Genomic DNA, 14,908 nt, shown 5'->3' on the forward strand with positions numbered 1-14,908 from the left:
GGTGTGCTGCTAATTCTACCTTTTATGGCTAAGCAGTCCAACCTCTGCACCTTGAAATGTTCCGTAGCAGCCACTTTCTGTTCTGCTTTATTCTGTGGTACAATAGTCTCACAACCTATCATAGGCTAGTGCACATAAGAGCATCTTTCACCATGCAACACATATTCTTTGTGTGGGGTCCAACTGGCAGGGGGAAGGCAGAGATAAGTGAAAAGTGAGTACAGAGTAGTGGGATCGAGAGTGAGTGAGAGAGAGGAAAATGGTGAGGAGCGAGAGATAGGATGAAAGGGGGGGGGGGGGGGGGGGGGAGGGAGAGTGGAAGTAGTGAAGGATGGGAAAGGAAACTTTGTTATTCATTCTGTGATTCTTCAATTATTTTATACAGTGTTAACAGTATTTATTTGGTCCTTCTACCCAAAGAGGAGGAGGAGGAGATTAGTGTTTAATGTCCCGTCGGCAACGAGGTCATTAGAGACGGAGCACAAGCCATCCTGGCATTTGCCTGAAATGATGTAGAAAAAAGTCCAGTGGGCTTCCATCACAGAAAAAGTTTAATACTATACATGCAGAGCTATAGATAAAATGTGACTAAAGCATAAAAAGAAAATTTCTCAAATTGCACAAAATCTCATCTCACACACACACACACACACACACACACACACACACACACACAAAATTAATTTCCATCCAAGGGTTGTCACTCTTACAAGCATAATAGAAAGCGAAAGCAAACAGCAGCTGTTAGAAAAAGGTTTGAAACACTATGTTGACTCACTCACAAATGAACAAATAGAAGATTTCATTATAGAATCTGAATATATTCTCACAATAGAAGAAAAAAATGACCACAGTAATGTAAATACAAGGATAAATAGAGAATTAATAAAAGCGGAAATTGAAAACGTAGCACCACAGATTAAAGAAGGAAACAAATCCAAAATAATTGTGATGAATCAAAACTTAATCTAGAGAAAAAATTGCAAGCAGAAATCATTATTATAACAATATGTAACAGAGACAATACCATTGTGCCACCAAACAGTTTTTAAACACATTAAAAACACTCGGAGCATGCATTTTCAGACAGGGAGAAACAGAGCTCACCCAATATTATAAACTTGACAATGATAGGACAATAAGAAATACCACTCAGCCAATAGACTATAGAGTTATAAAAGTCCCAGTATAACACTTTGATGTAGAAAGCATGCTCAGTTGCACCACTGTTAACGAAACCATTATCACTGAAGAAAACCTGAAACACAAAACCAGCTACTTCATGAACACGCACACAGATGAAACAGTAGAATTATTATCGTTAACAACACAACAAAACTATTTTGAATTCAATCAAGAATACTACAAAAGCTGCAGTCAGATGAAACAGATAGAATAAAAAATGGATACAAAGAAAATATTTGGTAAATTTAACAGAAAAATGAGAACAAAAATGATGGAATGAACCAAATCACATCATCACATAGAAGCAGCACAATCACAAGAAGGTGGCCTACGTACAAAAACAAATTCACTTACAAAATAAATGAGATATTCAAAAGATAGGGCATAAACATTACCTACAAAACAAATAATTCAGTACATTAACACATCTCTAAACTAAAATCAAAACCAGATAGATACCAATAATCTATCTACCAGTTCAGTTCAGGGACTGTTAAAAAATCTGCATCCAACGACTAGCAGTTCATTTGACACAAGATACGAAGAGCACATCAGGGTATTGAAATACAGTACAAACAATTCAATGTTTACAGACCACCTTAAACAGGAGTACCATAAGCTAAGCACTATAGAAAAAGGCACGATCTTGAAAATCAGCAAAGACAGAAACCAGTCTCCTTTCTAAGGGAACTTCCACATACACGAAGCATTAACATACAATGAACAGTTCTTGAATGTTTACTACCTTCACTTTTCGCTTTAAGAGAGTCTTTCTTTTCTTGAAGCCTTTCTTTGGCTTTCTTTTCTTTTTGTTCTTTTAGAAGTTTTCTCCTCTTAGCCTCAGACCAGGATTTGGTCTTGACGTTGTCCAACTTCCCTGTGACAATTTCCACTGCTGGGACTGGTGTATCATCTAATCCACTTGTGGGAACAGCTGTCACCAGTTCCAACTCTGGTGCTTGGGTGTGTGAGGTTTCATCAAGTCCCTCAGTTTTTGTTTTGTGTTGTGTTCCGCATTTTGGTCCCATGAAAATTGGGGATTTAGTGGGTTGAGCTCAGAGCCCCATGCTGTTGTGGGGCTAATTATTAAGGGGTATTGTGTGGTATACCTGAGACCCTATTCATGACACATTGTGGATGAATAAATAAATGTTATAGTGCAACTGTTGATATTAACAAGATGACAGCATAAAAAGTTATATGTGAAGTGTGTCATACGAAACAACATATGAAAATAATAGTTGTTTGAATTAAACTTCAAATTCTGAAGTGTCGTTCTTTTAGCTTTTTTGGTCAGTAATTGATACATAGAATTTCATTCAGTTTATAGGGTGCCCATTTATATGAGAGACCTACCATCTCTCAAGAATCTCATGATACCATTAATTTTATTGACATTTACTTTACAAGAAAACTTTCTCAGGAATCCAGAAGATGTCAGATTTGCAGTGTTTGTCTGAAAAGTATTGGGAAGTTTCAGCAATAAAATATTCTTATGAACATTTATGCCACTCAGCGCAATTTTCTGTTATCTAATCAAAATTTGCCAGACTTACCAGCTCTCCCTTGTATTCTTATCTGATGCCTAGGCAAGAAAATTTAATGTCCTTCTTTCCCCCCTCCCCCCTCATTCCCTCCTCTCCCCCTATATTGTCACTAACACCGGTTCCCACCTGAGATGCCAGAAACAGACCTCATTAATTTATCTGTCTGCTGCTTGCTTCTGTGCATATGTATTATATTACAGGTTAGGGTCATGGACCTCACTTTGGTAATAAACCTTGTAGGATGTGGAATGTTCACTTCAAATACGTTTGTACTCCCTCTATTTATCTCTAAAAGATGCCCAGTTTGGAATTGGATCAGTGAAATGTATCATAAATCAAAAAATATTGCCCCCCCTCCCCCCCAACAAAATGAATATACGAACTAAAAAAAAAACAAAGTGAATCGGATGAAAATATCTCCCGCTTGAATATATTTACGAAGTGGCTGTGCACCTGACTCCAGTCTTTTGAAAATCCAATAGGCATTTTATCTGGAATTATTTTTATTATTTTCCTTATTACTAAGTTCATCCTTAAGCAAGAATGCCTCACAGAATTTGCTTCCTTCACACACCTCAAATTAAGATGAAATGATTCATTGCCTTACCATTTGGTCAGGCAGAAAGCTGCTTGCTGCCAAAATCTTACTGAATCCATGCCAGCTCTTGTTCTCGTACCACTTATACTTACACTAGATCATTGTCACTTTCTCTAGTTACAAATGTGTGTCATCTCCTTGACCATTTTCCCCTTTTCATTTACAACACACTTTTCATTCTTTACTATAATCCATCATGAGTGGCTGCCTCAGAATTTTTAATAATGTTCAGAGATCTCATAGCAAAATGAAGTATCGAGATTCCATTACTAAAATTTTGTGCAGTAGTGTCCTGAAGTGCTTGCAAAATATTGCAAGAAAGTAATTGTAGACATGGGGTGTAGAGGAGTATGTGTTCAGTTACAAAAAATAATTTTGTTGAAATGGTTTTAGCCTCTCTCTCTCTCTCTCTCTCTCTCTCTCTCTCTCTCTCTCTCTCTCTCTCTCTCTCTCCCCCTCCAAATTCTGACTGGACTCTTGAGACACAGTGTGGTCAAATCTCTGCATCTGCACATGCATAACATGTATATATCCTTCTGCAACGTATCGACAGTGAATCATGGAGTGTGCTTCATACAAACACAAGTGATGTTTGACTGTATTCTGTTTGTGTGTGGAACAAGGAAAAATGATAGTCTGCGTACCAACGTACATGTCTTAGTTTCTCATCTTATTCTCATGATCCCTATGTCAGATGTACAGTGAAGGCAGGAGAATTGTTGCACAATGTTTCTGAAATAATGGAGATCTAAATTTACCAAGCTTGGTTTTGTGAGGGCAGAATTTGCTTTCTTCCAAATATTCTCAATCAAATAACTTATGGTAATGCAGCTGGGTGACATTTTTGGCAACTGTCAATATTTTGACAGGTGCACACCTTTTCATTTTTCAAGGGGGGTTTGGAAAGCCCCCCCCCCCCCCCCCCCCCGCCACACACACACACACATTATACTAGCACTGTCAAACAACCAAAGAAGGTGGATTTCAGAAGTTAATGATACTGAAAATTAATAACCAATGGTTGAGTTAGCATTAGCTGTGTTCCTATGTGTTTTGACAATGGAGAAAGCAGGATTCTACATATAATCTAAACAAAACTCCCATCTCTGTGTATAAGATTACTTGCTAGTTTAATTTCAACTACTTTCTTAATAACACTATTCAAATAGCTGGAAGTGCAGACCAGTAAGACCAGTATCTTTGTGTTATATTCCATAAGATGACTAGTGCTAAGACATTGTTCTGCAGTAGCAGATTTACTCAGGTGTTGTAAGTGTGTTTGATGCTTATGCTCAGTACACTGGTCCTCAACAGTCCTGACAGTCTGACAAGAATATGACATTCCACAGCTGCAAGAAAAAATGGTTGACACCTGCTACGCAAAGAAAGATCACCCTTTATGGAATCCAAGAGGACTCTAATCTTTGATGATGGTCAAAAAACACATTTCACATCATATTTCTGCAAAATGCAATCAGTCCTATTGGAAATGCTCCCTGCGTAAGGCAAAAAGGCTATAGATTTTGGTGCGACCTTGGTGTTGTCATCTCTCATGGTGTGCACGTTTGGTAGATAGTGCAACACACATCTGATCTGTAGTTTGCTGTAACCATTCTGGCTAAAGGTAACCTCAGGAGGAGCTAGCTCAGTTGACAAATTCCCAGGGCTTGATGACCTTGGCCCTGTGAACCAGGGTATGAAGTACCCCTTCATGCTGAGCTAGGTAGTGACAATTATCAGCACGTAGATACAAGTCAGTGAGAATAGGCTTCCTGTAAATGGCATGCCCTGATGTACCACCAACCTTCTTCTTGACCAACACATCGGGGAAGGGAAAGCAGCCATCCTTTTCCATCTCCTTAGTATGAGTGTAGATACTTTGCTTAAACAAGAAGCTCTGCCACATTGTGCTGGTAGATTTTGAACGATTTTTTTTTTTTTTTTTTTTTTTTTTTTTTTTTTTTTTTTTTTTTTTTTTTTTTTTAATTAAATTTCACTGTCATCGCAGTGTAATCTGAAATAAAATTTATTACTGTGTTTTGGGACACAGGAAATCTAAAAATTGTGCATGAAGGTGGATACATAATTTTTAGCAATGGAAGTAACAATTGTTTCTAATACATGTGAAGTTATGACACCATTTAAAATGCATTTAAATAAAATTATATATTAAAAAGTCAGTCATATGAAATAGCCTTAAATAATTTTATGACAGTAATCAATTCTGATAAACTATTACAAAATTATTCACAATTTTTTCCCTTGGTATTAAACTGAAGACACTTATGTTTGAGTTTTGTACTGAATTTGGTCACAGTTAGTTTCTGTGGCATTATTGTGGGTGTATTTCATTATAATACAATGGTTGGAGCTGTAATCCAATAGGTAAATCTTGAAATGTAGAAGAAACAGAAAGCCACTATTCTAGAATGTGTTTCTTGCCTGCTTCAGTAATTACCCATACATTTTATGTGCTTAAAAATCTGCATAGTAGATGATATTCCCCACCAATAAAATAATCAGTCCTAGTATAATGTGTTTTTAGAAACCTAATTTTTGTTTCAAGATAGAATTACATTAGTTCACTGTTTACAGGCTGCAAACATGTGAAAGGCATACTGTTATATGGGCCTCCAGGTACAGGAAAGACACTGATGGCAAGACAGATAGGCACAATGCTTAATGCTCGTGAGCCCAAAATAGTCAATGGCCCTCAAATTTTGGATAAATATGTTGGTGAATCAGAGGCCAACATTAGACGTTTATTTGCAGATGCTGAGGAGGAGGAAAAAAGAGTGAGTAGAATATATTGTGTAAAACATGAAGATAACTTTTATTGGTTCATGTCTTGGGACTTTGCTAACATAAAATTCCTAAGCTTAAAAAATATATGCTAAATATAAGCAATTGTCCTTCTGTAATATCATGTCAGTTAGATTATGTCACTATTTGAGGCGTACTTTCTTCTTGCGATTCCTCTTTATATAAAGCCCATTGATTGCACACTCGTGAAATATTATATGTGGTAAGAAACTGAGATACTTACCTCTACACAATAGGAACTAAAGTCCCCTGCTGTATTTTTCTGTCTGTATGTAATGCTAATCTTGAAAGATACTGTAGGGATTTTGATAATGTTTTCATTAACAGACTCAAGAGAAAGGTTTGTGTACATGATTTATTACTGCTGCACCAGGTAAGTCATCTGACTAAATACTTAGTGCTATCCACACAAAGCTGTGGCAGGATATTAGTTTATTACAGTTTACACACAAAATAGTCTAGATCACATTTTTTATTTAACTGTAATTACCAATTTTGGCCAAATTTAACCATTAAATATAGTATGTTATCTAGTGTGGGTCTTTACAAATGTAATGATGCCACGAGTTGACATGTTGTTATTACTGTATTAAGAATAAATATAGTCAGATTATTAGTAACATGGGAGAAAAATCTGACTCTGCAAAATTTAAAACCTAATGTGAAACTGTTAAAAAAAGAAGTTCATTACTTTCATGTTCTGTGGATCATAATTGTGAACACTATGAAGTGGAACTAGGCAGTTTCACAATTATATAGCACTCTCTTGGTGAAAAATATGGTAGCATGCTGACCATTTACATAGTTTCCACAAGTGCGAGAGAGAGAGAGAGAGAGAGAGAGAGAGAGAGAGAGAGAGAGAGAGAGAGATTTATGTACGTGTTCAAAGCTAATTTTATCATCAGTTAAATCCTTCACATCACTTACGTGGTCAAAGATCTTTTTTTATGGCTGTATACCCCACTCCTTTCTGTCCCACATTAAGGCTGCATAATGAACAGTGTAAATCATTCCTCCTTTTAGTATTACACTGAAGAGCCAAAGAAACTGGTACTCCTGTCTAAATATGATTTAGGGCCCCCACGAGCTCACAGGAGTGATGCAACACGACATGGCATGGACTCAACTAATGTCTGAAGTAGTGTGGAGGGAACTGACACCATGAATCCTGCAGGACTTTCCCTAAATATGTAGTAGTACAGGGGGATGGAGATCTTTTCTGAACAGTACGTTGCAAGGCATCGCAGAGATGATCTATTATGTTCATGTCTGGGGAGTCGGGTGGCTAGTGGAAGTGTTTAAATGCAGAAGAGTGTTCCTGGAGCCACACTGTAGCAATTCTGGACATGTGGAGTATCACATTGTCCTGCTGGAATTTCCCAAGTCTGTCAGAATGCACAATGGTGAATGGAGGCAAGTGATCAGACAGGATACTTACGTACGTGTCACCTGTCAGTCGTATCTAGATGTGTCAGGGGTCCCATATCACTCAAAGTGCACACACCTCTTGTAGAATTTTAGAACATGTTTTTTGCTCGCGTATCATGTCATTTCTGGAAACCCAGAATCTACTATGTAGGAATCAACATGGATTCCGGAAACAGCGATCGTGTGAGACCCAACTCGCCTTATTTGTTCATGAGACCCAGAAAATATTAGATACAGGCTCCCAGGTAGATGCTATTTTTCTTGACTTCCGGAAGGCGTTAGATACAGTTCCGCACTGTCGCCTGATAAACAAAGTAAGAGCCTACGGAATATCAGACCAGCTGTGTGGCTGGATTGAAGAGTTTTTAGCAAACAGAACACAGCATGTTGTTATCAATGGAGAGACGTCTACAGACGTTAAAGTAACCTCTGGCATGCCACAGGGGTGTTTTATGGGACCATTGCTTTTCACAATATATATAAATGACTTAGTAGATAGTGCCGGAAGTTCCATGCGGCTTTTCGTGGATGATGCTGTAGTATACAGAGAAGTTGCAGCATTAGAAAATAGTAGCGAAATGCAGGAAGATCTGCAGCGGATAGGCACTTGGTGCAGGGAGTGGCAACTGACCCTTAACATAGACAAATGTAATGTATTGCGAATACATAGAAAGAAGGATCCTTTGTTGTATGATTATATGATAGCGGAACAAACACTGGTAGCAGTTACTTCTGTAAAATATCTGGGAGTATGCGTGCGGAACGATTTGAAGTGGACTGATCATATAAAATTAATTGTTGGTAAGGCGGGTACCAGGTTGAGATTCATTGGGAGAGTGCTTAGAAAATGTAGTCCATCAACAAAGGAGGTGGCTTACAAAAGACTCGTTCGACCTATACTTGAGTATTGCTCATCAGTGTGGGATCCGTACCAGATCGGTCTGACGGAGGAGATAGAGAAGATCCAAAGAAGAGCGACGTGTTTCGTCACAGGGTTATTTGGTAACCGTGATAGCGTTACGGAGATGTTTAATAAACTCAAGTGGCAGACTCTGCAAGAGAGGTGCTCTGCATCGCGGTGTAGGTTTCGAGAGGGTGCGTTTCTGGATGACGTATCGAATATATTGCTTCCCCCTACTTATACCTCCCGAGGAGATCACGAATGTAATATTAGAGAGATTAGAGCGCGCACGGAGGCTTTCAGACAGTCGTTCTTCCCGCGAACCATACGCGACTGGAACAGGAAAGGGAGGTAATGACAGTGGCACGTAAAGTGCCCTCCGCCACACACCGTTGGGTGGCTTGCAGAGTATCAATGTAGATGTAGATGTAGATAATGACTGGCAGTTATCTCTCAATATTAGTAAGTGTAACCTACTGCGTATAACAAGGCAAAAATCCCCATTAATGTAAGAGTACAAAATAAATGCCCAGCCTTTGGAATCGGTAGCATAAGTACCTGGGTGTGACTATTTGAAATGATCTCAAATTGGAAGATCAGACTACACAAGTAACGGGCAAGATGAACTCTAGATTGTGGTTTATTGGTAGAATCCTGAAACGATGCAGTCCTTAAACAAAGGAAATTGCTTACAATACGTTAGTTTGCCCAGTCTTAGAGTATTGTTCATCTGTATGGGACACTTACCAGTTGGGTCTGATTCAAGAGATTGAGAAGGTCCAAAGAAGAGCGGCAAGATTCGTGACTGGTCTGTGTCATGAGAGCATTACAAATATCATAGAAATTTTGAAGTGGGGCACACTTGCAGATAGACGACGCGCTAAACCGAAGGGGCTGCCCACTAAATTCCGAAATCCAATCTTTTCTGAGGATGTAGGGCATATATTTTTACCACCAACTTTGAAATTGTGCAATGATCACCATTCAAAGATAAGGGAAATTAGAGCTCATACTGAAGGCGTTCAGACAGTCATTTTTCCTTCACGTGTTCCACAAGTGGAACAGAGGGGGAGAAATATGACTTTGGTGTGAATTGTGCGTTCCGCCACACACCACTTGGTGCCTAGCGGAGTGTGGATGTAGATGTTAAAATGAAGGACTAAGTAATGAACACACATTTTTTGTTTTCTCCAAAAAGCTTTCTGCTCCGAGATACAGCCGTCCAAAGATGACACTGTGCATACCATTTTGAAGATGCAAATTTTGGAAATAATTTTAAAATGCTGTATCTCTGTAAAAGTTCTATATATTTTGTTAGTGTTTTTTTTATTTGAAAGATAATTGCTTTGTAATTACAAAGAAATCCTCCATTTGGACTTAACTGTCAAAGTTCTTTTGCTATAGAGTTCTGAACTTTTTATAATTTATGGAATTTTTTTTTTTCAAAAACACCAATCCATAAAATTTTGATTTTTTTCTGTTGATTAGTACCATATAGTTCTACATTCCCTGAAAAGGAGAGCTTCCACTTTTAGGTGGAAGAGGTTATATAAAAATTGGAAATTTTTGCCATACATAAAACCTGTTTTATTATCACATAACAGGCTTGTAAAAATCAAAACCTAGCCTTATTTAACATAATTTTAGTTCTGAAAGATGAGTAAGAGACACAGTTATCAAGCATTTTAAATGGTTCCAAAATGAATGTGAAAGGTCCAAAGACTTGCAAAGGTTTCAATTTATACAACTTGTGTGGACTAATGTTTCGTACTGAAATTAACCAGTCAATAAATTAAAAATGTGTTCCATGGTATCTTCCTTTGATAGTGTGATGCCTTCCTGTTGAACCAATAGGAATCTTCAAAACATTGTGAACAGAAAGTGAGCACTGATGGCTTTTTTGCCACCCTTAAGCTGGAAACCTATACCCAGCAGCTGGTCCATGTGGTAGCATAAAGTTCACTACCATTTCATTTAACTCATAACTGGTGTCTATAATATCTGCAATCCATCAGCCACAGTCACACACACACACACACCACAAACATCTCCCTTCTCGGGTTGAGAATCTGAATATTATCCTGTTGTTTCTGAGGTGTTGGCTGAACAAACGAAATTTCTTTTTCTTGCTCTTTAAAGTGTGTGCAATATGAGTTTGCCCATCACTTTGAGTCTAAAAATGTGTCTTCTTAATTCCTTTCACAGGAGTAGTTTGTTTAGACCACTCTTCTTTTTTCTGCTCACAGAATTCTCTGATTTCCTCTTTGGACAAAGGAATGAGGGCTGTGGATGTGTAAGATTTCACAACTATTGTAAAATCCTCAGCATTCTGAATCACAGCTGTATTTGGTCTGGAAACTTTGTTTTGTAGCATGCTACTTCAGCAGGCCTCCTACACCATCACAAGGCCCCTTCCTGTGACCAGTAACACTGTATACCCAGTCAGTTGGCACAAACGACTTACTCAATTCAAACAGCTGGCAACAGTTGTTAAAATGACTGGGAGCATCATCAGAAATAATGATCATCTTCTCTGCCTCTGTTTGCAGTTGAAGAATTTTGCACATTGCTAGCAAAGCATGGGCTGAGTCATGTCCTGTGTCATCACATATAACTGCAACACTTGTGGTCTTGTTTTGAAAATGTCACTCCTGTAAAAATTAAAACCTGGTCATTACTCCAATGATACCCTTGTACTTCTTGTGGGAGAACTACAGACCAGTTCTCAGCAAAATCACAGTGAAGTACTAAACATAGTTCTTCAGTCTGTACACACCCTTTCACTTCTGCAATGTATTGTTGTTGCAATTTCTTCAGATGTTGGTGTGTGCATTCACTGACCATTTACCAAGTTCATCAATGAAACTGTCCAAGGCAACAGTTTTCTTAATTAGTTTATTTTCCTCCCATGTCACATAGGTAATTTCTATAGAGTTGTCTGCTATGTCTTCCAGGCCAAGTGTCTGTAATGACAGTCCTCCTTTTCCAGGGCAGTCACCACATTCTTGAAACAAACAAGTCTCTCGCTTTACGTCACAGACTACTAATGACTTCACACACCCAACCAAGGTGTCATATGTCATACGCTCATGTAAGTTCTTCAAAGTTACCACACAAAAGTTCAAAATTCGCACAGTACACACATACACATCTCTAGGTGGGTGTGGATCTACCCACTTAGGTCGTAGTGCACAAAAATTTGATCTTCCAATATGTGAAGTTGTATAGTTGCTCTTATAAATTGCAAAAATTTCTTTAATACTGAGAGTCATGTACCTCTTCATTTCTACAACTTTTTGACCTTCAACTGTTACAGGCATAGTGTCTTTTTTTGTTGGCACTCTGGCAAGAACAGACTCGTCTATCTTTCAGACAAAATGACTGCACTATTTGAACTTGAGGTGCTTCTACAGGATGGCCATAATAGGGATTTGGTCTTCCAAAGACTCCTTTTACAGACCTTACATTTCCTTGCACCTTTTCACTGTAGGATGCACAATATTCAACAGGTGAATTAATATTTGTGAAAAATTCCTGGAAAGAGGTGCAAGAGTGCTTTGGTTCATTTTCTTCTGAAGATGGAATTTCTACTTTGAAGAGTGTGGTCAGTTTTGCTGTAGTGTATTCATCCATAGCTTTAGTAATTTCTCTGTGCTTTCTTGATACATAGAGCTTACGACTCTACTTCATTGACCATGGTTTCTTAACAGGACTGACACTCACCTCTGTAGTTGACTAAGTAAAGGTATTTAATTCTTCCTCTATTGATGCAAAATCTGCATCATCTGCATCATAGGAGGCTTCAACTTGTTCGGATATTATCATTGTGTTAGTCTGTCAAAACATTTAGAACACAAAATGTCGTCACTGGAAACATCTTCACTTTGAAATAGTCTTCAAATGAGAACACTTATTCTCAACCTGAGCAAATTCAATTTTTGTTTGTTTGTTATATATCACTCTTTTTTTGATATGCAAATAGTCAGCACACTTCACTCTCCTGTGGCCCCAGTCAGAAGATGTTTTATACAATCCTTTTCACAAAACACACTGCAACTGTCAACTGGCAAATTCTTCATGAAAACACAGAACACACTGGATGGTCTCATATTTCTTAGAACCCTCTTCAGTCAACAAATTGGCACTGAAAAACTACAATACAGAAACCTGCAATTAACTACCATGACAAAGAAACTGACAAGAAACAACAACAAAGTGTAAGAAATATCTGCAACAATGAAAGTGAAAAGAAATAACTGCAACAAAGAAAGTGAAAAGAAATAACTGCAACAAAGACAATACAAATAAACATAGTAACAAACAAATTAGTAAGAAACTTCAGTGAAGACATATGTTACCCTTGAAAGTTGAAAGATTTTTTAAGATAAAACCTGTCCAACTTAAAAGTGGAAGCTCTCCTTTACAGTGAGCATAGTCCTAGATGATACTAATCAACAGAAAAATGTAACTTTTGTGGATTGACATTTTTGGAAAAAAAAAATTCTGTAAATTATAAAAAAAATTCAAAAGGCAACAGTAAAAGAACATCAACAGTTATGTCCAAATGGAGGATACCATTGTAATCATAAAGCAATTATCTTTCAAATAAAAAAAATTGTAACAAAATATCTAGAAATGTTACAGGGATACAGCATTTTAAAAAAATTTCTGAAATTCGCATCTTGAAAATGGTGTTCACAGTGTCATCTTTGGAGGCCTGTGTCTCGAGGCAGAAATTTTTTGGAGAAAACAAAAAAATGTATGTATTTCTTATTTACTCCTGAATTTTAACATATGTTAAATACAATAACATCTGAGACTATGACAGTAACCCCCCTGCCTGAAGTGATATGGATTTTTCCTGCTACCTTCAGTTTGGAAAGACCCAGATTTGATTCCTAGTACCACCTCAGATTTCCACAATCTCGGTAAGCCACTATCCTTCCTCTGTCGAACTTGGATACTTGATCAAACGATGTTCGCTGTTGTCTACGAGGCATAACTGATCGTCTTGTGAAACAACCACAAGGTAAACACACGTGCCGAACGTACACTCGTCGAAATCGCCAAGCTTTAAATGGCGCTATGAGGTGGCGCCACAGGCGCGCGTGATGTGCGTCTGCGCTGAAATTCTAATCAGTTGCATATCTCATCGCTGCAAACCCATGGTGTAAATTTCACTTGATTCGGATGCTTCCTTCAGGGTGTTGCATTTACGGTGGCCAGCAGTGTATGTTGATCTCTGTGGTTTTATAGACATCAGTATCAGACATTTGGTGACAGCAGAGTAATACAACTGATATGATGCTGCATACTACTACTACTACTACTACTACTACTACTACTACTACAGTACATGTCAACAGTGTGTGACATGCCCAGTTCGAAACCATTATCACATTTTGGCTTTTGGCCCATCTCAGAGTGGTATGTGGCAACCCTAGGATGTGTACATGGTATTGAGCTGTTGTGAAGTTAACAGTAATCTGAATTGTACATACCCAGAATTTATAGGTTTCTTTTTCCTCAAAGAATTTTGTTAGTATTGGTGTTAAATATACTATGCTTTTTTTTCAGTTGGGTCCAAACAGTGGTCTTCATATAATTATTTTTGATGAAATTGATGCTATCTGCAAGTCCCGTGGGTCTGTCGCGGGGAACACAGGTGTTCATGACACTGTTGTAAATCAACTGCTGGCTAAAATTGATGGTGTCGAACAGTTGAACAACATATTAGTCATTGGAATGACAAATCGACGTGATATGATAGATGAAGCACTGCTTCGACCTGGACGCTTAGAGGTAAGAGTTCATTTTCAGATATTACCTGAAAATTAAGTTGTGTCTTTAAGGTGGCCTTCATTTACTTTGCATGTGTACTCCATTCTTTTCACGGCAATATTTCATCTCTGAACAATTGTATCCACAGGAGATTGAATGTTTTAAGTGCTTATAGCCATTTACTTCCCATTTTATGAAATTTTTCTGTTTCAAATCATGAATCTGAAAGTTCTGAATGAAAGAAATGAAGAGAAATAAAAATAATAGTAGTAAGAGAGTGTGAATATTGTTTTTTGTTAAATGTGTGTGTGTGTGTGTGTGTAAACTATTAACTCTTCACACATTTTGTCACTTATCACCCAGTTTCCCCCCATATTGAAACATGACGATCATGTACTGAAAGAGAATACTAATTTAACAATCAGCAGAAGCTGACTCCTTGTGGCATGAATGTGCAGGTTTGGTTTGGATATTGTCTTCTTTCGCCCAATTTCACAATAGACTGAACTTGCACATGCAAACACTGGTGCCCGACGAACAACCCAAGTTTGCATCAGACTGCTGTAAGGAAAGTAGTGTAACCTAACTGGTTAGACTGAGTATGGGTGATAACACCTTGATAATTCTTTCCCTCTGCTGTTGATT

The 14,908-nt window shown here is 37.9% G+C and overlaps 1 protein-coding gene across 1 annotated transcript in view; it reads left to right on the plus strand.

The window, feature by feature from the left end:
* Positions 1-14,908, plus strand: part of LOC124555553 (vesicle-fusing ATPase 1) — a 92,577-nt gene that overhangs the window by 57,194 nt on the left and 20,475 nt on the right. Inside the window, exons 7-8 of the mRNA XM_047129508.1 lie at positions 5,926-6,125; positions 14,060-14,284. Of these exons, the coding sequence (XP_046985464.1) occupies positions 5,926-6,125; positions 14,060-14,284 (425 nt within the window). The remainder of the gene's footprint in view (positions 1-5,925; positions 6,126-14,059; positions 14,285-14,908) is intronic.

The sequence above is a fragment of the Schistocerca americana genome, chromosome X (assembly GCF_021461395.2).
Source record: "Schistocerca americana isolate TAMUIC-IGC-003095 chromosome X, iqSchAmer2.1, whole genome shotgun sequence".
In the NCBI taxonomy this organism is placed as follows: Eukaryota; Metazoa; Arthropoda; class Insecta; order Orthoptera; family Acrididae; genus Schistocerca; species Schistocerca americana.